Source organism: Ochotona curzoniae, unplaced genomic scaffold, assembly GCF_017591425.1.
Source record: "Ochotona curzoniae isolate NIBS_2020 unplaced genomic scaffold, NIBS_Ocur_1.0 contig_64, whole genome shotgun sequence".
Lineage (NCBI taxonomy): Eukaryota > Metazoa > Chordata > Mammalia > Lagomorpha > Ochotonidae > Ochotona > Ochotona curzoniae.
Window position 1 is genome coordinate 38,897,424 of NW_024466502.1, and position 21,874 is coordinate 38,919,297.

At 48.6% G+C, this 21,874-nt stretch overlaps 1 protein-coding gene across 2 annotated transcripts; it reads left to right on the plus strand.

The window, feature by feature from the left end:
- The first annotated feature begins 2,358 nt into the window (after window positions 1–2,358).
- Window positions 2,359–6,971, plus strand: PCDH8 (protocadherin 8). Of its 2 annotated transcripts, none has more exons than XM_040991037.1 (3): window positions 2,359–5,182; window positions 5,354–5,561; window positions 6,023–6,971. In XM_040991037.1, the coding sequence occupies exons 1-3, from the start codon at window positions 2,561–2,563 to the stop codon at window positions 6,394–6,396; spliced, it is 3,204 nt and encodes a 1,067-aa protein (XP_040846971.1). In that variant the 5' UTR covers window positions 2,359–2,560; the 3' UTR covers window positions 6,397–6,971. The 2 variants fall into 2 exon arrangements, with proteins under 2 accessions (XP_040846971.1, XP_040846972.1); XM_040991038.1 differs by having other exon boundaries at window positions 2,359–4,891.
- The last annotated feature ends 14,903 nt before the right edge of the window (window positions 6,972–21,874 follow it).

Below are 21,874 nucleotides of genomic sequence, written 5' to 3' on the forward strand. Positions count from 1 at the left end.
GAACGGGGGAGCGAGGTCATCCCCAACCGTAAAGAGCGGAGGCACTGGCCGCGCAGTCAGGTGCTGGGCCCCTGGAGCAGGTGCCTGCTCCCGCAAACTGCTGGAGACACCCTGGTCCAGCGACTCCAACCCCACTGCCCACGCCTCCGCCCCGACAGGGCGACAGTCTACACCCGGGACCCGCAGCGCCCAGCTCGCCACCTCTCCTCCAAGGCCACGGGCGGAAGAGAGGAGGCCGCTGTCCACGAGTCGAGTTCTGAATCCGTCCCCGAGTCCGGGCCCACGGCGCAGGGTGGAGCCCGGTGGCGTCCAAGGTCAGCGACGGTCAGTCCCTGGCTGGGACTCGGAAGGAAGATAGAAGGTTGTTTGGGGTGCCTTTACTTACCTCCTCCCCTGCCCCTACACACACACACACACACACACACACACACCCCGAGGAAAACCGAGAGGCCAAGATACTTTTTGACACTGAGGAAGGAAACGGGGCAAGAGAAGTCTGGGAATGGGGCTCCTGCCGCGCTGCTCTCACTGAGCCCCGGGGCGGCTGCAGGTGCCCTCTTCCCGACTTTCTCCGGCTGCTAGGTCTACACCGTGGAGGAGGCCTGCTAGATCTACACCGTGGAGGAGGCCAGGAAAGGAACCGAAAGGCATCACCCACACCCCACCCCGCCCCACCAGCCTCCTAGGAGCGTTCAGGAGGGTCAGGCCTCCGCTCCCTGGCGACCCTGAGCATTTCCTTCCTGCACGCCAGCGTTCGCCCACCCAGCTCCCTGCTTGGCCTCCCCCGTTCTTGGGATTCCTACTCCACCCCTCAAGCCATCACAAAACCCAGGGCTTCGAGTCTGAGGGACGGAAAAACACGCAGACAAAGCAGCGCCAAAATCACGAGTCAGGAGGGTGTTGACTGAACGGCAATCTGTTCGTTAAACGCACAGCCCTAATTTTTTTTGTGCGTGTGTGTGAATGACTTCAGGTTATTTTCCTCTGTGTGAATTTGCATAGCGGGCTTGCAGAAGCCTCTGAGTGGGCATCAGTGTAAGAACCCACCTTGTTGTGGGGTGAAGCCTCCTCCCCTAGCATGCAGGGATGAGAGAAGCATACCTGGGGGTCCCCCAGGAGCCACCCAGCCTAAGGCCTGGCAGTGGCGAAGCTCCTCACTTCCCTAGGCAGATGGCTAAGTTCCCCCAGGTTCGTGCCAGGTTTCAACGTTCATGCTGTGATTTTGTTCTTCCGGAACAGGACGAGTGTTGCTTCCCAGAGCGGCCCTATTAGAAAGAAAGAAAATCCTCCAAATAGGCGGAACGAGGCATCAGGAGGGAAAGTTCTCTAAATGCACTTTAATACGAGCTGGGTATTGTGTGGAATTCAGCGCCCATCACCGTTTAGCTGGAGAGTTATGGCAGTGATCGGGGATGAATAGAGGAACATAATGGATACATGTGGCGTTTGCTCATTATGTTCGAGTTAGCCCGACTCGGCTGTGGAAACTGTTCAACTTTTCTCTCCCCTTAGCTTGTCACAGGGAAATAATACAGACATTGGGGCCTCCAATGGGATCGCCTGCCACGCCATTCTATTTCCACTGCTAACGAGGGCTTCCTAAGCCTTTGATACAGTCTGATCTTTGAAACCTTTCCAAATCTCCTCAAGCTTATGCTAAATCCTATTTGGAACTTTTTTTTTCCTCCTTGGCTGCTAGCGCCCAGGGCTTAAGAAAGCCATTTGGACGGTGACATGCATACTAACATATCGGAGAGTTCTTTGAAAGGCAAGTGGCAGCTCTGATCACCGGGACTCACACGAGCGAAACATGCATACACAAATTTAAACAAAATCAATTTTCCCTTATTCTTCCGAGCTGCTTCATGGAGAGCCTGGCGTTCCCGGCACCCTGGGAAGCCGGGCCAGAAAGGCGAGCAGCGCTGCTCTCCGCACGGACCGCCGGAGTTTGGAGGAAGGAAAGGGGCTGCAACATGCCCAAGGGTGCGTGCTGGGGCAGAGGCAGGGCTGGGGGTCCCAGGCCCCTGGGGCGCCACCCCGACAAGTCCACGCTTGGCTCCTGCAGCCGGCCAGGCGGTGACGGCTTTTCCGTACTCCCCGAGCCCCGCACCGACTCCTCTCCGTGCAGGCGAGAAAGCAAAAGGAGTTAAAGAAACAGAGGGAAGATTCCCCAATTCCCCCCGCCTGCCCCTTCCCCCCCATCTAAGTCTTTTCCACGTTAGAGGGATTGTCAGACGCTGGCGGAGGAGCGGCGCGAGGGCGAGGCGGCCATTGGCTGCCCGGCTCGGGTGATTTGCATAGCGGCGGCTATAAAGGCGGAGGCGGCGCGCGGCGGCTCAGCTCCGGCGAGGAGGGCGGGAGGGAGAGGCGCCGGGCGAGACGGGTCCGCGCGTCCTCGGGGCTCTTCCAAGCCGCGAAGCCGGGAGCCTGCAGACTTCTCCCGCGCAAGGCTCGCAGCTAAACGCCTTCCCGAGAGCCAGGGGCGCACGCCTGCATCTGAAAAGCAGAGAGCGCTCTCTTCCCGCAGCCTTTCGGAAACAGCACTTGGGTGGCTGGCGGCATGAGTCCGGCAAGGCGCTGGGGCAGACCCTTGCTTTTCCCTTTGCAGCTCTTCAGCCTCTGCTGGGTGCTCTCGGTGGCCCAGAGCAAAACAGTCCGCTACAGCACCTTTGAGGAAGATGCTCCCGGCACGGTCATTGGGACGCTGGCTGAGGACTTGCACATGAAAGTGTCCGGAGACACGAGCTTCCGCCTGATGAAGCAGTTCAACAGCTCTCTGCTCCGGGTGCGCGAGGGCGACGGACAGCTGACCGTCGGGGACGCAGGCCTCGACCGAGAGCGGCTGTGTGGTCAGGCCCCACAGTGCGTGTTGGCCTTCGACGTGGTCAGCTTCTCCCAGGAGCAGTTCCGGCTGGTGCACGTGGAGGTAGAGGTGAGGGACGTCAACGACCACGCGCCCCACTTCCCTCGTGCCCAGATCCCTGTGGAGGTGTCCGAGGGTGCGGCAGTAGGCACGCGCATCCCCCTGGAGGTGCCGGTGGATGAGGACGTGGGTGCCAATGGGCTGCAGAGCGTGCGCCTCGCGGAGCCCCACAGCCCCTTCCGCGTGGAGCTGCAGACGCGCGCGGATGGCGCCCAGTGCGCCGATCTGGTGCTCCTGCAAGAGCTGGACCGCGAAAGCCAAGCCGCCTACAGCCTGGAACTGGTGGCCCAAGACGGCGGCCGCCCGCCACGATCTGCCACAGCCGCCCTCAGTGTACGAGTGCTAGACGCCAATGACCACAGCCCGGCCTTCCCCCAGGGCGCCGTAGCCGAGGTGGAATTGGCAGAGGACGCGCCCGTGGGCTCGCTGCTGCTGGACTTGGACGCGGCCGACCCAGACGAGGGCCCCAATGGTGACGTGGTGTTCTCTTTTGGCGCCCGCACCCCGCCCGAGGCCCGTCGTCTCTTTCGGCTGGATCCGCGCTCCGGCCGCCTTACCTTAGCCGGGCCGGTGGACTACGAGCGCCAGGACACCTATGAGCTGGACGTGCGGGCCCAAGACCGTGGCCCAGGGCCGCGCGCCTCCACCTGCAAGGTCATCGTGCGCATCCGCGACGTCAACGACAACCCACCGGACATCACCATCACCCCGCTGGCCGCGCCGGGTGTGCCACCGGCCTCGGCTTTCACTGCCGCCGCCGCCCTCGGGGGAGCGGACGCAACCTCACCGGCCGGGCCCGGGACGCCGGAGGCCGGAACCACGTCTCTGGTGCCGGAGGGGGCGGCGCGCGAGAGCCTGGTGGCTCTGGTCAGCACCTCGGACAAGGACTCGGGGGCCAACGGGCAGGTGCGCTGCGCCCTCTACGGGCATGAGCACTTCCGGCTGCAGCCAGCCTACGCGGGCAGCTATCTGGTGGTGACCGCGGCATCGCTAGATCGCGAACGCATCGCCGAGTACAACCTGACGCTGGTGGCTGAGGACCGCGGCTCGCCCCCGCTGCGCACGGTGAGGCCCTATACGGTGCGCGTGGGCGACGAGAACGACAACGCGCCTGTCTTCACGCGGCCTGTCTACGAGGTCTCGGTGCGCGAGAACAATCCTCCCGGCGCCTACTTGGCTACCGTGGCCGCCCGAGACCCGGACCTAGGCCGCAATGGTCAAGTCACCTACAGGCTGCTGGACGCAGAAGTGGGCCGCGCGGGAGGCGCCGTGTCGACCTACGTCTCAGTGGACCCGGCTACCGGGGCCATCTACGCCCTGCGCAGCTTCGACTATGAGACACTGCGCCAGCTCGACGTGCGCATCCAAGCAAGTGACGGCGGTTCCCCTCAGCTTTCCAGCAGCGCCCTGGTGCAAGTACGGGTGCTGGACCAGAATGACCACGCGCCAGTCCTGGTTCTTCCTGTGCCGGCCAACGGCACTCTAGAAGTGGCCGTCCCTGGGCGCACCGCCAGGGACACGGCTGTAGCGCGCGTGCAGGCCCGGGATGCAGACGAGGGCGCCAATGGAGAACTGGCATTCGACCTGCAGCAGCAGGAGCCCCGCGAAGCCTTCGCCATAGGCCGCCGCACGGGGGAGATCGTGCTCACCGGCGACCTCTCGCAGGAACCCCCTGGCAGCGTATTCCGGGCGCTACTGGTCATATCCGACGGCGGCCGCCCCCCTCTCGCCACCACCGCAACTGTTAGTTTCGTGGTAACCGCGGGCGGCGGGCGCGGGCCCGCTGCACCTGCCAATGCGGGCACCCCGGAGCGCTCCAGCCCGCCAGGCTCTCGCCTCGGGGCGTCGGGGCCGGCACTGCAATGGGACACGCCGCTGATCGTGATCATCGTGTTGGCCGGGAGCTGCACGCTGCTGCTGGCCGCCATCATCGCCATCGCCACCACCTGCAACCGCCGCAAGAAGGAGGTGCGCAAAGGGGGGGCCCTCCGGGAAGAGCGGCCCGGGGCGGCGGGCGGCGGAGCCTCAGCTCCCGGCTCCCCGGAGGAGGCCGCCCGGGGAGCCGGGCCCAGGCCCAACATGTTCGACGTGCTCACCTTCCCTGGCAGCGGCAAAGCGCCCTTTGGCAGCCCCGCGGCCGACGCGCCCCCGCCCGCGGTCGCCGCGGCCGAAGTGCCGGGCTCGGAGGGCGGCAGCGCCACGGGGGAAAGCGCCTGTCACTTGGAGGGGCAGCAGCGGCTCCGCGGCGCGCACGCCGAGGTGAGGCCTTCCTTGGCTGGGCGCCCCCCTGCTCCGTGCTCCGCGTACAGGCTGGGGGAAGGGAGCCTGGAGGGGTAGGGTGGGCGCGCTCAGGAAGACGCTTAACCGGTCGCACTTGTTCTTTTTGTTTCTTGTCCCGCCCTTGCCCTCACCCCACCTCTCCCACTGCAGCCCTACGGTGCGTCTCCTGGCTTCGGCAAGGAGTCGGCGCCCCCAGTGGCCGTCTGGAAGGGACACTCCTTCAACACCATCTCCGGCCGAGAAGCCGAGAAGTTCAGCGGCAAAGACAGCGGCAAAGGGGACAGTGATTTCAACGACAGCGATTCCGACATCAGCGGGGACGCTCTGAAAAAGGATCTCATCAACCACATGCAGAGTGGTGAGGGCTCTTCTTCCCAGCCAAAAGCAGCTTCCTTCCCTACGGTCCCCTTCGGCCCTGCCACCCTAGGTTCCCAGGCCCCCTCCGTCTCTTCACCTCAGTTTTTCACTCATCCATTCTGCAGTGAATTTTCAAAGCGCCAAGGGCAGGCAGTTTCATCACCTGAACACAGCACAACCCCGGCTGCTCAAGCAGAAGCAGAGTCAATGCTGCTGGCTGTCCAAGGAGGGAAATCAACTTTTTTTTTTAAACAAACGGGGCCAGCTTCATAGTAAGATGACTTACAGGAGCAGTGTGCCTTTTAATTCATAGGGTTCTAGATACACGCCTTACTTTTCAGCTGCCCTGACCCAGGCATTGAGAAGATAGAGGCTTCAAGGTGTGTGTGTGTGTGTGTGTGTGTGTGTGTGTGTGTGTGTGAGATCTCAAGAATAATCACGTTCTTTTCCCTTTCGTGTTAGGACTGTGGGCGTGCACAGCCGAGTGTAAGATCCTGGGCCATTCGGACCGCTGCTGGAGCCCGTCCTGTGGTGGGCCCAACGCACAGCCCTCACTGCAGCCTCCAGCGCAGATGTCAACCTTCTGTAAGAGCACGTCGTTGCCGCGGGATCCCCTGCGCAGGGACAACTTCTACCAGGCCCAGCTGCCCAAGACTGTGGGGCTGCAGAGCGTCTACGAAAAAGTGCTGCACCGAGATTATGACAGGACAGTCACTCTGCTTTCCCCGCCCCGTCCAGGGAGGCTCCCAGACCTGCAGGAGATCGGGGTGCCCCTTTACCCATCCCCCCCAGGAAGGTACCTGTCCCCAAAGAAGGGAGCCGATGAAAATGTGTAACCCCACGCTGCATGTCTTCACACATCATACAGGTCACTCTGAGAAGCCCCTAAGTTATTGACTGGTTTCAGTGTTGTAAATATAAATATGCAAGATGTGCCTTAAAAATGAAGTTGTTGGAAGCTCTTTCCAATCACATTGGTACTGTTTGGTATTTGCAAACAAAAAAAAATGTAGTTAATGTAATTTTTATGAAATGTGTGCGTATTTAATTCTTATCATGCTACTGACTTTAATTTCACTTGCAGCTTGCCATTTTCTTAGTGTTTTTAACCTGTACATTGTGTAATGTAATGTTTGTATATAATGAAAGTTTGTTATATTTTTATATAATAAAAGCTAAAGTGGAAGTTATTGCCAAAGGAACCGTCTGTAAGACAAAAAAAAATGTGTTGGAATCATTTATTGGAAAATTATCACCTAAAACAACCTAGTGTTTGAGAAGTTTTGCCTTGCCAAGTATACCTTGTATATCTTGACTCTGTGGTAGATTTCAAGTTCAATGTTATTTAATTACATTTGGTTTTCTGTAAACCGTGTCACTTATAAGCACAGTAATAAAGGATTTGTCATGTGTTTGAAGCATCCGCTAATTGCTTTTCATGACATCGTCTATAGTCAGACATTCAACATTCACAGATGATTTCAGGACCAGAATGAAACTCCTAAGTGCCAATAATTTGAGCATTATTCATGTTTGTAGCAACATTAAGCCTGTGGGATTTCAAGCACTGCAAAGGCTCATATAAGTATTTAAAAGTTTGCTGATTTTTTTCATAAATATGCACATCTCCATATATATTAGACATGCTATGAAATTCCTGTCCTTGTTTATCTACTTGATGAATATTTATTAAGTAAGCACCAAAAGGTAGAGGCAAGCGAAGCCTGGGTTATTAACTTACTAGTTCAACAAACATCTGTAGGGGTGTTGCTTTGTTGTTAGTAATTCCCCTTTCAAACTGAATCCATGGGAAAGAAGACATGGTCTAAGGGGACTCTCAGCTTATTAAGGATGTTAGTATCAAAGACACTCAAGTTCATCTAAAGGAACAATGCTTGGGATTTGCCTTAAAATACAGAAAAAAATATAATCACTGGATTCTGTCAGGTAAGACAGAAAACTGTCAGTGATGGGATGGATACACACGGTACTGGTTGTGTTTCTGTCTGAAAATGTGCATAGAGACTGGAAAAGCAGCCTCTGCCTGAGGTGCCAGTTCCATTTCTGATCCAGCTCCCTGTTAATGTGCCTGAGAAATCAGTGGAAAATGGTCCAAGTCCTGGCTCCTGCACCCATGTGGGAGACCTGGAACAAACTCTAGGCTCCTGGCTTTGGACCAGCCCAGCTTTGGATATTGCAGCCATTTGGAAAGTAAGTTGGCATTCAGAGATTCTCTCTCTCTCTCTCTCTCTCTCTCTCTCTCTCTCTCTCCTGCTGACTATGTAACTGCCTTTCAATTGTGTGTGTGCGTGCATAAGAGGCTTTAAAAAAGATATTCGAGAGGTAGACATTTGGTGTAGTTGTTAACTTGCTACTTGAGAGGCCAGTATTCTATTGAAGAGCCTGGTTAAGTACCTGCTCCACCAATTCCAATCCTCCTCCCTGCTATTATGCATTCTTACAGGCTGCAAATGATGGCCCAAGTATTTGAATCCCTAACACCTTTTGACAGATCTGGATTGAGTCCCAGACACCTGGCTCGGGTCTGGCCCAACCCTGGCTGTTTCATGCATTTAGGGAGTGAAGCAGAGGATATAGGGTATCTTTGTCGCTGTCTCTGCATTTCAAAATAAATAAATAAATCATTTAAATTAAGATACTTAAGAGACCTATGGCTATGTCTGGTGCTTCATGCATTACCTAAAATCAAAATGTTACTAGTTAGAGCTACCATCTACTAAGCAAGCTTCTACATATGCAGATCTCTCCAAAACCTTCTGCCCAAATTAGCTCATTTAACCCTCAAATTGTTCTCACAAGGTAGGAATTATCATTAACTCTGTTTTTCAGACAAGAAAACTGAGATATGAGGAGGTTACATAAAATACTGAAAAATCACACAGCTAGTCAATGGCTAGGGTGAGATTCAAACCAAGATCATTCAAGGCAAAAACCATAAAATAAAGCTACAAAAGAAGTCTGTGTTTTTCTCAACTTGAGAGAAAAGAAGGGTTAGGTGGAAAAGTCCCAATGCCTAGCCTTGACCGCCTGATTACTGTTTAGCCCTTTATATTTGTGAAGTGCCTGTGTTCCTTTATTACTAATTATAGAGCGTGAGGCACTGTAATGAATAGAGGAGCCCTCAAAGCTGCCTGTTGAAGGCATAATTGAAACCAGTGGTGGCTCCAAGCTGAACAGCAGGGTGAGCACACACAAGTGCTTCACCACCCACAGCCCATGCAAAAGTTCAGCACTTTCTGCAGGCTCCTGAGCCACACATGTGCCTGACTAACTCAGCTCCCCTTGGCCTCAGGCTCCAAAACAAAAACACTGGATGCGGGTAGGTTACTGCACACTTCCAGACCCACACCCACGAGTCCCAGGGGAAACGCCTGCAGGTGGAACTGCCATCACAACAGTGAAAGCTTTATGCTCAGCTGGAGCAAATGCAGAGCAGAAGGATGAATGATCCCACCCTGTAGTCTAAAGCCATCATTCTCTGAATGTGCTGGCTGCCTTTATTCTTCAAAAGTAAAACATTATTATTTTGTACCATGCCAGCTATTTCATTACTTCAAAAATATAGGTTTCAAACCTTGTGTGACTTTGCTGTCATTATTTTTTTTCCCCCCTTAGAGAAATGACTACTAAGAAACCTGCTCTTTGTTTAGAACTCTCACAAAATCAGATGCAAAATTTGGTCCTCAAAATTGTTTAAACAACAAAAGGCTCTTCCACCTGCCAGCAGCAGGAAGTTTCAAAGACACGGGATACACATAAGGAGACTTTTCCACTTTTCTCTAGAAATGTTTACTCTTAAGCATGTTTTTAAGCAAACTCACAGTGTTATTACATTAAAGAAGATCAGTGCACTTGCAGAATACTGAGCCCAGTGGTGAGTGCCCACTACATTGCACCAACTTCTTGGACTTGTGGAGCCAGCCTCCATTGTAACTATCAGCACAGTCCAGCCAGTAAGGAAGATGAAGCAAATCGAGGTACCCCACCTAGTCCTGACGCTGTTCTGCTCTCCTCTTCTTCCACTTTTACCAAGTAGACTAGGGCTTCCTGCAGAGCCAAGGCTCTACAAACAAGCATGGCTAAACAGAACAGCACACACTATTCACAAGCCCTGGAGATATGTGATGACATCATTAATACCTCTCGAGAAAAGGAAGCCAACCACCCCTGGGCACCTTGGCAGTGAGTTCTGGGACATGCCAAGGCCCTCGGGGAAAATGGAGGTCACCTTGAAAGTGAAAGCTGAAGCCAGACTTTACCTATTTCACATTTTTGTCTCTGGCCCCATTGACTTGGCTGTCCTACGTTTCTTCCTATAATAAAATATCCATCAAAGAAACCACTTCAGAAAATTAAAATGTAAGTGGTTTCAACATCTATTGAAAAATGTATTCTGAAATAGAGTACAAACAGGATGCATGTGTCCAAATGCAAATATATAATGACAATGGAGAGAAAAAAAATACATATACACAGGATGAGTTCCGTGCCATAATTAGCTAACTATCTGGCTTATTTCACTTGGTAAATATGAGCTTTTATTATCTAGAAACTCCATTTTAGGAAACAAGCATATTCACTTTAGCACTGAATTCGGTAACAGCAGGATAATTAGAATGCAGTAAGTTTGAAAGCAAAATGAAGCAAAGTAATACAATACTGGATGGAGCTCTGTGCTTTGCAACAACTCAGAAAATGCTGTCTAGGTTTTCAATAGCTATGCAACAGCTCCAAAGAGTGTTTATTATTCCCTTTCTTTAGAGGGAGACAATCTGTAACGGAATGCACCAAGTTCAAAATCAACTAATAGAAGAACAGTAAGTAGAAAGAGACACCAGGCTATTTAAAAGGCATCACTTAAACCACCAGATTAAATGTACTCTTTTAGCAGGAGGAAAAAAGTCTTCATTCATCATTAGAGTTATCCCACAAAGCCTGTTAAGGGAATTTCAATGTCAAATTGAAGCTTGCACACTTTACCACCACTGAGTTAGAAGAGTTTCATTTGCCAACCCAGTATGACACCTGGTTATGTCACAGACACCTCCAGTTCAACATGCCCAAATGAAAATAATCTCTTCTTCCCGGCCACATCACTCTGTAATTCACGGCAATTGTCTTAAACTCAATAACTAGAACTACAAATTCTAGGTCAAACTGGAAATGTAGAACTTGTTGTAAAACTGCATCCCTATTTTCTACCCCCATTTACTAATTTCTACTTTTTTAGTATCAGCTTAGCTATCACTTCTTGCCACTGCAGCAGGTATACTCTGCCCCATTATCCCTACCAAGCTCTGAGTCCAGCTCCACTGTGGAAGATACATTGAGGTGCTCTATAATGGTATCCATCTCAAGCACCTGGCTCTACTGTTTGAGAACAAAGGCTCATTCACCTGAAGCTCTTCAGCCTGTCCACAAAACAACCATAAACACTCAGATTTTGAACCTACAGTGACAACCCTCCACCAATGAGGGACAGGAGTTAGTAGACAAATGTCCCAGCTTTCTTATGCCTTGCAGAAAGCATTATTCTTGAAGGTTCCCAGTGCATTTAAGCCCCAGTTGCCCAGAGCAGCAGCCCACTTACCAACACTGCTTTCCTGTCTGTTCCTTCTGTATTAACTTCCTGTCTCCTTTTACTCCATCTCTGCACTGTTGCCATAAAGATCTCTTCTTAATCATCTTGTCACTGTTCTGATTGACACCTCGTGATTTCACATCACCTTTGGATAAAGTCCAAAGTACTGTCCCTGGTGTCCCAGGCCTTGAAGCTCTGGCTGCTGACACTCTCCCCTGACTCAAGTTATTCTAACAACTACGGCAGAGGTAACAGATGTGGAAAGAGCAAAGAGCAAAACTAATACACTGGCTTAAGTTGTCTCTTGGGACAATTCACTGAAACCCAATTGCTCCTCTTCCTATTCAGCATCCTGTTGATGAGCCTCTCAGAAAGTAGCAGATGATGGCTGTAGTACTTGGGTACCTGCCCCTCATGTGGGAAATCCGGGGGTGGGGGGGACTCTAGGCCCATGGCTTTGGCCTGGGTATCTATGGCCATTGTGGGGCATTTGGGAATCAGCAGATGAAAGATCATTCTATCTCTCTCAGTGTGTATATGTGTGTGTGTGTGGGGGGGGTATATCCACCTTTCAAATAAAATGAAAGTAAAACAAAAAAGCAGCAGCAGCCAAGTAAGTCACCTTAGCCAGCAAAGGTGAAGCCCTGCTCTTTTTCCAAACTGAATACAGCAGCATCTCTTTAGACCCAAATTAGGAGAGTCCTAGAAGTTCATGGGCACCACATGTCAGGCAGAGAGAAAGACATGAGCCCCACCCCACCCACCCCCTTTTTTAACATGGGGTAAAGAGGGCAGAGACTGTAAATTCATAGGGTTAAATGAGGGAAGAATTCAATATCTTAAAAGTATGCCTTGAAAGCAACTTGACATTTGCACATCAGAAGTTCCACTGACAACATAGTGGAAGTCCTATGTCCAGAAAATGTCTTGTCCCTGTCTGACAACACTGAAGGGGCGATTCAGTGCCCAGAAATCTTTCTATAACATCCCAAATGAGGGGTCTTCCCCAAAATACCGCAGAGGAAGCCTGAAAACTAGAAGACTTTTTGTCCAACAACATCTTGCAATAACATCCCCAAGTCTTCCACCTGGCAATTTCCCCAGAAGGGGTGGAAAGAAGTTTGCCCCATATCATAAAAACCCATCCATGCACAGACAGAGCCCTTAAGCGACTCTCTCAGTTTATCAGGTACACTTCATTAAATTTCACTAGCTTGCTTGCTGCGGACCTCCACCTCTGTTCTAGCCTAACTCTCAGTGACTGCTCACCATCCTCAGGAGAAATGAGGAAGGATCCCAGCGGCTGCTTCAGCTGGTCTGCCCCTAGGAGCCTCCCTTTCAGCCTCCCTTCCACAGATTTTCTTTGTGTCTGAGGAAGAGAAGAAGCTCCACTTCCAGCCATGGTGGTAACACATTTATCTAGAGAATTAAAGTGGTCTAGCCCATTTTAGACCCTAAATTCACATGACCCAAATAATCCAGAGAGTTGTCAAATCTCCACTTCCTTCTATCCAAATGCACTTCCTTCTATCCTATCAAGCCTAGGCAAAGAGCTCTAGGAGTATCAGGAAGGGGATAGCGAGGGGGGCCTAATCTCACTTTTATTCAACAACTGACTTTCAGCCAACGTTTAAACTTGTTGACATTCATTTTGCTTATCAGCCAAAAGCCCTTAATCACCACCCTCATGGAGGTCTGAGAAGGACCCCATGAAGAGGCTCAAATGCTTTCTGGAATGCTAAGGACTTGGTCAGCCATCTTTCTGTACTAGAGAACTTCAATGTCATTACTCTAACCCTGACATCCTACCTGTACATGTGGTAGTGTAGTTCCTAGACTAGTCCACATACAAAGCTGGTTTAAAAAAATGTATCACATACTGCATTAGTCTCCACTAAAGGAGGCAAGATGGTTTAGGCAAAGAGAACTGAATAGATGATGGCCTTAGATTCCGCCTCATCCCACCAAGAGCTGTGTAGCACAAAGTGGTTCTCTGTTGAAGCATGGATTCAGCCTTTTGCACCCCATGTCAGTCATCGGTTGCTAGGTGGCTCTCAGCTGCACTATATTGCTTCCCTTGCAAGAAGACTCTCTGCTTGGCTAACTCTGCTTTGCTAGGAGCAAGTGTTCCAAGCAGGAAACCACTATAAGCCATTACAGGCCAGTACTCACTGTAGGAAGGAGTATGAGATTCCACGTGTACACTAACAGCATCCACTCTGCCAGTGATGCTTAAATCACCATCACCTGGAGGCATCCTTAACCTATTGCTGGATGCCAGCTAAGGAGATTTCAAGAGAAAAAAGTTTGATGAATTCCTATATTTTGCATTTCTATTAAGTTGCCCTCTAATGCTCATATTTTTAGTCCAAGGGCAACTCTGAGAACTACTGCATTATAAAGATTATGCATTGTTGGGTCAAGACATACCTTCTGACCTGCTTCCATCCAATCAGGTTTTATCCAGAAGTATTTCTGATATAGAACATAATCTTCAATCACTATTGTCAAAATACGATTCTGTGTTTGTCACAAAACACAAACAGCAAGCACAAACTTCCTGAGTAGAAGAGAGATGAGTGTGGAGGTTTCATCCCTCCAAGTATCATCAATATCCTTCCTGCCCTCCCATTTCCCCTCCCCTAAAACAGCACACAAAGAGGCACAGAAGTAGCCAAAAGAAGACACGCAGAAGTCTGGTGATAAGCAGCCCCATGCTGCACACAGATGCTCAGGAGTTCTCCAGTGGGGGACATGCCACAGCTCACAGCACACCTTGCCAAGGCCTCAGAGCAACTGGAACATGCCCAAAGAGTAAAGCTTAGGGGCTAAAGTGGTTTAATTAAATCATATTTCAAAGTGGGAGACTTCATCAACAATGTATAGTGATATAAAACAATAAAAACTGACATTGGCTGCCTCAAGAGTTGGTAATTCCCTGTCACTTGGAACTTTCTGGAAAAGGCTAATCAAGGATTAGTGGACTGTGCAAGGATCTGATTCTCAGGTGAATCAAGTAGCTTTTTAGCTGCCTCCAAACCGTACTGGATGATGACCGTGAGGTAAGTTAGTTTTAGGTGTCAGTTTGACAGGCTCTCCAGAGAGCTGAGTGTATATGTGAGGGCATCTCTGAAAGAGATTAGTATTTGAATCCAAAGATTCAGAGTAAGGAAGATCTGCTTTCAACAATGTGGGTGGGCATCACCCAATACATTGAAGACTCAAATGCAACAAAGGGACTAGAAAGGTAAATCCCCTCTTTTTTAGGCAAGGACATATATCTTATGCCCTCAAACATCAGAGCTCTTGGTCCTTAGGCCAACAGACAATTACCCTGGACCCTCTCCCCGACCTGTGGCTCATTCTCAGGCCTTTGGTCTTGGACAAAACTATGCCACCAGTTCTCCTGGTGCTCCAACTTACAGCTGGCATATCGTGGGGCTTCCAAGCTTCCATGAGCCTGATGATGTAAACCACTTTCCATAATCAAGTTCATCTACACATGTCCATACGCACTCCTTAGGTTCCATTCCTTTGGAAATCCCGAATAATGCAGTAACTCTGCATATTCCTGGTCTACTCACTCTTGTTCTCGCTAGCTATTCTGATGATTCTGCCCTGTTTTATTTACTGGCTCTCCGGGGACAGAAAGCTCAGCACTCCAGCCCTTATTTCAAAGGGTTTGTAACAGACCCTAAATTCCGTCTAGCTTTCTGAGAAGAGACAGAATCATTCCTGCCTCCCTGGCTGGTCACTTGGTTAATCTGGAGGACTAAATGTGTTATTTTCTCCTTTTATGGTCTAAAACCCAACCCTGGTCCCTGTGAAATTGCCTGTTATGTTGTAGAGCGTTTTTCAGGTCACTTTTGGTCATTTGTAAAGTACACTGCAAACAACAGCCCTCTAAAAGCAGATGACAATGAGCAGCCCCACCCAACAGAGGAAAGCTGAGACTGAGAGACTGTCAGAGCTTGCTTTCCTCGGCCCCTCCTCCTCACCCATCTTTAATGCTTATTAAATGGAGATGGTTATTCAACCTCAGTGTCCAGGCTTCTGTTCATTGTAAATCACTTAAGAGTTGAGTCATGGGACTGTGTTTTGGCCAACCTCCCACATACACTCATCACAGACCTGTGTTCTAGAATACAAAGGCACTGTGATTCATTTGTACTCGGCAGTTTCACTAACCAGAGAAGCCCACTGCCCTTGCCACTCAGTGAATGATAGAATGGAAATTTCTAGCTGAGGGCAATAGATTCATATGCAGCTTAAAAACAGAGAGAGATGTCAAGGGATTTGATTTATTGTAACTGTGAAGATATGAAGGTAGAAAAAAAAGCAGCACAGCTGATTGGCTGTGTTCTCTCACACTCCTGATGCTGCGGACACAGATAATTGCCATTTGCATGGCCAGGTTATCCATGGGAGAAATGCTGGGCTCACGTAGCTTCAACCAAATGAAAAGGAATGAGCCAGTCTCCATAGTGCATGGAGACCTGTTTGTAAGGAGCACTCAAACCCTCACACAATGAAACCAGATCCAGAACATCATCATCTCTGGTACTTCTCTCAGAAAGAGTCCTGTTTGTGGTTGGCATATTAGGAAGGGGGTGAGGGCAAGTGATGTTAGGAAGGGGGTGAAGGTTGGCTGCTAAACTCCCTTCCAAGGGACATCTGTGCATTAATTATGTTGCTTTTGCTTGCTAAACTGGCAGGCAAATTTGGAGAGCAGAGAGGAGGAGAGGCTGATTTTCTGGTGCCCTTTCCTTGCCCTGTGCTCAGCCACTCTTCACAAACAAATGTGAAATGAATATTTAAAGATTATAAGTGACTCAATTCTTATTTCTAATGTTTTATTTCTTTTTTGTAAATAGATCTACAATGAATATGACAAAATGTCGACATCTGTCAATTCTGGTTGAAGGAGCTCATAAGTGTTGGCTTTACTTCTTCATCTACACAAGTACTACTTAGAACCAGTCCCTCAAGTTACTGGCTGGCTGAGGGACTCCATGGGTCTCTGGGCCACAATATTTCCACTGTTCCTACTTTCTCTCCCACTTCTTATCCCCAGCTGAGGGGTATTTTGAGTAGGATAAGGATCAATACATGAATGGTGACCACAAACCTGAATATATAAGCAGGTGAGTAAACTGGCCGAAGGCATGTAAGGATCTGAGACTTGGAGATGCCAACTCTGAAAGCACCTCTCTCCTCCTGGGACACTACCTCCATCAAGCTCATGTGAAGACACACAAAGAGGAAAGAGCAGTGCTTAGGAGGGGCAGTATGTGCACTACCAGGGACCCAGCACTAGGCCAGGATGGTGGGAGAGTGTGGGAGGGTCAATCATTGGCCTGATGGCTCAGAATGAGCCAGGCTCTCTAGGATTAGATACAGTCACCTCTTTGTGGGTGTTGGTTGTGTAATGTTCACATTGAGTCACAACAATGAGCCTGCAGGTAAATATGGCCTCCTTTTACTTGGCAGGGTTTTATCCTTTCAAGCACCCGCTGTCTAGGGAAGAGACAGGAGAAATTTAGGTGGTGGCCTGGAGAGAACAGAGGTGGTACTGGCTCTCAATCTGTTAGGTCTGCATGTAAAACATGCTAGATGGAAGATACAGCCATGATGTAACAGATTAAGCTTCTGCCTGGAGTCCTGATATCCCACATGCATGCTGGTTCAAGCGCTGGCTGCTCCACTTCCCATCCAGCTTCCTGCTGATGTGCCTGAAAGGGTAGTAAGGGACAGTCCAGGTTTCCTGGGCCCCTGTACACACACAGAAGACCTGGAAGAAGTTCAGGTTCCTAGCTTCGGAGTGACCCAGCTTTGGCTGCTGTGGACATCTGGGGAGTAAACCAGCAGATGAAAGATCTCTCTGTGTGTCACCTTCTTTCTATATAAATCTTTCAAATAAAAATAAACAAATCACACAGCCTTAAGATGTAGAAGGTTAGAGTTTTCAAAACTGGGGCCAGCATTGTGGCACAGTAGCTTAAGCCAACACTTGCAATGTGAGCATCCCATACCAGAGCACTGGTTTGAGTCCAGGCTGTACACTTCTGACCCAACTCCCTGCTATATTGCACATGGATAAGCAGTGAAGGAAGGCTCATGTGCATGGCCCTTGCCACCTAGTAGGGAGTACCAGAAAGAGATCTGGTCTATTGGCTTTGGCTTGAATCAGCCATAGCCATTACAGCCATTTGGGGAGTGAACGAGCAGATGGATATCTCCCTCTATCTACTTTTCAAAAAAGTATCTAAATGTAAAACAACAAAAACAGAGGGCTGGTTGCTAGGTCCTGGGAGGTTGCTAGAAAATTCTGAAAATTCTGTAGGGAAAAACAATTTTCATAATAGTATAAGAAGGTATTTCCCTTTTCCAGTGTGTTAACATTTGTTCTGTTCATACAAAAGAATGGTGAATGAAAGTACTGGGATCTTTGCACAAATCGAAGCCAACAGCATCAAACTGCTAATCGTATTCTTCAGACTTACACAAGAAGTATCCTTAAGAATAACTTTGAGGGAAGCAGTGGCAATGTCAGAGTGGTGTTCCAGTGAACAGAAAACCCACCATCAGCCGGCAAGCAGCGATTCAGTCTCCAGTGATCCACGCTCCAGTGGCAGCCAGGGATCCAGTGGTGGCCATGGAAGCCAGGTAGAGTGTGGGTTCATGCAGGGAGCTCAGGAGGTGAAGGCAGACTGAGACCTGTCCAACCTGCTGAACAGTTTGGCTCAGCAACAAGCAGAAAAGGAGCGGCATACTCCAGGGGGCAGATCAGTGCCAGGACGAATCTCACAGCACGTCTTGTGTGGTGGGGCAGAGAGTGAGGATCTGAGGGGATGATCCAGAGTGGGCTCGTTTCTGGCTGATCATACTGAGCTGATCCCACAGGGAGGGCAACGCCAACTCTGAATCCTGCAGTATGTTTGATCCCTGGATCTGACGACCAGCAGCCCCGGATCTCTGCTGGTGTCCTATAGGGTGCCATCTTGCACAGAGGGACAAGGGCTCAGAGGACAGGAGGAACAACTGTTAACTGTACATGTGTTACATCAGTAGGACTCAGGTGCCATTTCCATGGGACCAGGCATGTTAGACTGAAGGGAGGACAGCTGAGCTGCACAATGCTAAGCTGGGAATAAAATCATTTCCAGATTAGAACATTGCACAGGCTCCTCAGGAAAACAGTTCCATCGTCATGGCACTCTTCAGACTCCACCCAAAGAATGACCTTGATGAGGCAGAGTGAGCATCCCTTTGCTAACTCTCTGCTATTCAGTACATCTTTGTAACATCTTGTGTGACAAAAAGAGAGGTATGCATTGAATAACTGCTGCATTTAGAAATACAATGGTTGTGTCAAGGAAACACACCAGTGTGATTGTCTGACTTACAAGCTGGGCTCACCGCTGTTTTTGTGGAACAGGACTTGACTGGAAAGAATGACTGGCAGACAACTTTGGCTATTCAGATGAGCATTTCACTCGTCTGTTTTGAAAACGACACTGTTTTGAAAATGAACAAGGTCAGTCTGTCACTTTGCGGAAAACAATTGACAATGCTTGTTCTAATAATAAATTTTAAACTTCCAAAAGAAAGTTAGAATTTTAGAAAACCTGTGAACCTGACAACCATCCAACATTTAGAGTTTTTCAGTGAAACTGGTGATCAGAGAATCAAGATGGCGGAATAGGGTGAGGACATGTTTAAACAGATGGAGAAAGATTCAGAGTGGGCACATTCCAGGAAATAGATGACAGAATGACAGCAGAGGGGCACCTGGAGACTGATGGACACATGAAAGCAGCAAAAACAATGAGGTGGTGTTGCAGTAAGCAGATATCCCAGTAGCACTCAGCCAGTGGCAACCTGAACTGCACCAGTAACTGGAACTACATCAGCAGCCAGGTAGGAAGGGACGTTCACTAGGAGCTCAGCAGGTGAACCCAGACAAAGAATTGCCTATCCTGCTGGTTTGTTTGATTTGACCAGGAGCAGAGACAGAACAGCAGGTACCAAACAGGTGGTGTATACAGGAACAGGGTGGATTTCACAGCTCAAATCCCCAGTAGAGCTGAATCTGAGGCCATCTTGTATAGGAAGGCAAAGGCTATGGGACAGGACTGCGCATGCACTGAGAGCTGGGAGCAAACTCATCTTGGGCTCAGTGAATTGCAACGACATGGCATCCTACAGGTTCCACCCAAAATAGGTGAGGATAGCCCCCAGACCTAATGGTTAGCAGATTATGAACTCCAGCAATGGCACATCAGGCGCCATTTTGTGCAGTGTGGAAAGACTTTAAGACTGCAGGGACAACAGTGTGCTGCGCATGTGCTGAGCAGGGAGCAAACTCACTGCACTGGTCTGACATTGAAAATAATACCAACTTTGGCATCTTAGTACTCAAAATAGGTCCATGCGGCTCTCAGACCTAACAACCAATAGATTCCAGCAAGATCACCAACAACAACAACCTAGCTATATAGGACACTTGGTGTTTCCCTGATCCTGAGGACTGCTTGAACCAGAAGTGGGAGAAAGGTTGTACAGACAATGGTGCAGCAATAGCACGGAATCACAGGAGGTAGAGTGCTGGGCCAGGAGCTGAGGCTACAGAGATCACGGTGGAAGTTTAACATAAAAGCCCAGATTTGAAATTCAAAGGAGGAAGTGCCACAAGTGACTGCAAACAAAGAATCATGTACCAACCACAATAAGTAAAATTGAGCTATAGACCTGTGGGTGATATACCTTAGAAACCTGCCCCAAGGAGAAGAATCTGATAACCAGAAGTACAATGACCAAGAGCAAAAGAAGAGACAGGGGCACAATGAATATTGCTGAAGACTCCCCTGCAAAGGAGCAAAAACCCTTTGCCAATTTCAGAGTTAACTGAGAAATACATCGAGAAAATATGGATACAGAATTCAAAACACTGTTATAAAGCTTTTTGTCAACAACATGCAGAATTTTAAAAAACACATGCAGGAATTTAAAGAATTCATCACACAGGAAACAGCAACACTGAAATAAAGTCAAGCTGAATTATTGGAAATGAAGGACACAGTAGAACAAATTGAAAGTGGAAAGTCTCAGAATAAAGGAGTCAGAAAAAAGAATCTCAGAATTGGAAGATATTTCTTGTCACAATGGGGAAACAATCAAAAAGCTGGAAGCAGAGCAGGGTCAAGCTAAAAAAAAGTATTCAAGAACTGAAACACATTATTAAAAGCCCAAATGTAAGAGTTATGGGAGTCGCAGAAAGTATAGAAAGAGAAGCTAGGTTTAAAAATGTATTTAATGAAACAATAAAGGAAAATTTCTCTAATCTGGAGAAAGAATTGGAAAACAACATCCAGGAGGGGCACACAACTCCCAACAGGGTTGACCAACAGCATTCCTCACCACAACACACGATAATCAAGCTCTCCTCAATTGAACATAAGACAAAGATCCTTAAATGTGCTCATGAAAAAGATCAACTGACATATAAAGGAATGCCAATTAAATTCACAGCTGATTTCTCACAGGAAACTTTATGGGCAAGAAAAGAATGGAAAGGCACATTCTAGATTCTAAAAGAAAAAAAAAAAACTGTCAGCCCAGGATATTGTACCCAGAAAGCTTTCCTTTGTCTTCGAAAATGAAATAAAATTCTTCCACAGAAAAGAAAAGTTAAAAGAATATGCCGCTTCCAAACCTGCCCTACAAAGGATACTTAAAGATGTTCTCTTGAGAGAGAAGGGGAATAGCATCCACCAAAACCAAAGGCAAATGTGAAGAACATCTCAGTAAAATAATAACGGAAGACTAAATCAATGAACAACCCATCGATAAATGACAGGACCAAATTACCACCTACTTACATTAAACCCTGAATGTGAATAGCTTAAACGCATCAATCATCATAGACTAGTAGACTGGATTTGTTGCCTACAGGAGATAGATCTTGCCAACAAAGATCCATGGAAACTACATCTTATGGATTTTGATGTTTTTGTTTTTAGTTTCATTTCTTCCAAAACACTTTCTCATTAAATTCTTCAGTGATTCATAGATCATGCAGTAGCATCATTTTCTTCAAGAAGGTTCTTGATTTTCTTTTTCATTTCTTCAGCAACATATTAGTCATTCAATAGCATATTATTTAACCTCATGGCATTGTAACTTTCTAATTTTCTTTTGCTATGGTTGATTTTGTTTTGTGGGTTCTCATTTAAGGGGATGTATAGTAACTGTGTAATGGAGACTATCATATCCAGTAGCAATTTGTTTAACATCATGGCATTTTAAATTTCTGTTTTTCTTCCTGTTGTTGATTTTGTTTTGTGGCTTTTCACTTGGCGGAATTTATAGTGAGTGTGTAGTGGAGATGACATGTCCAAATGTGAAGATACTGTGCAGTGTGTATCTCTTCTTTCAGATCGAGGATGGACACCTAGTAAAACTGTTGGATGCGTCTTGACAACACGATGCTGGACTCTCTGTCATTGTCCATGCCCACAATCATGAACTTAAGACTGTTTATGAGGAACTATGCTGTTGTAATGATACTGAGGGCCCCCCTCAGTGGGGGCTGGATGATTTGCAGAGAGGTTAGGGGACATCCTAGAGTCTATGGAACTGTATCATAAAATGATAATAATAACAATGAATGAAAAACAGATTGGTGTGATCTTAACAAATGGGAATGTTTC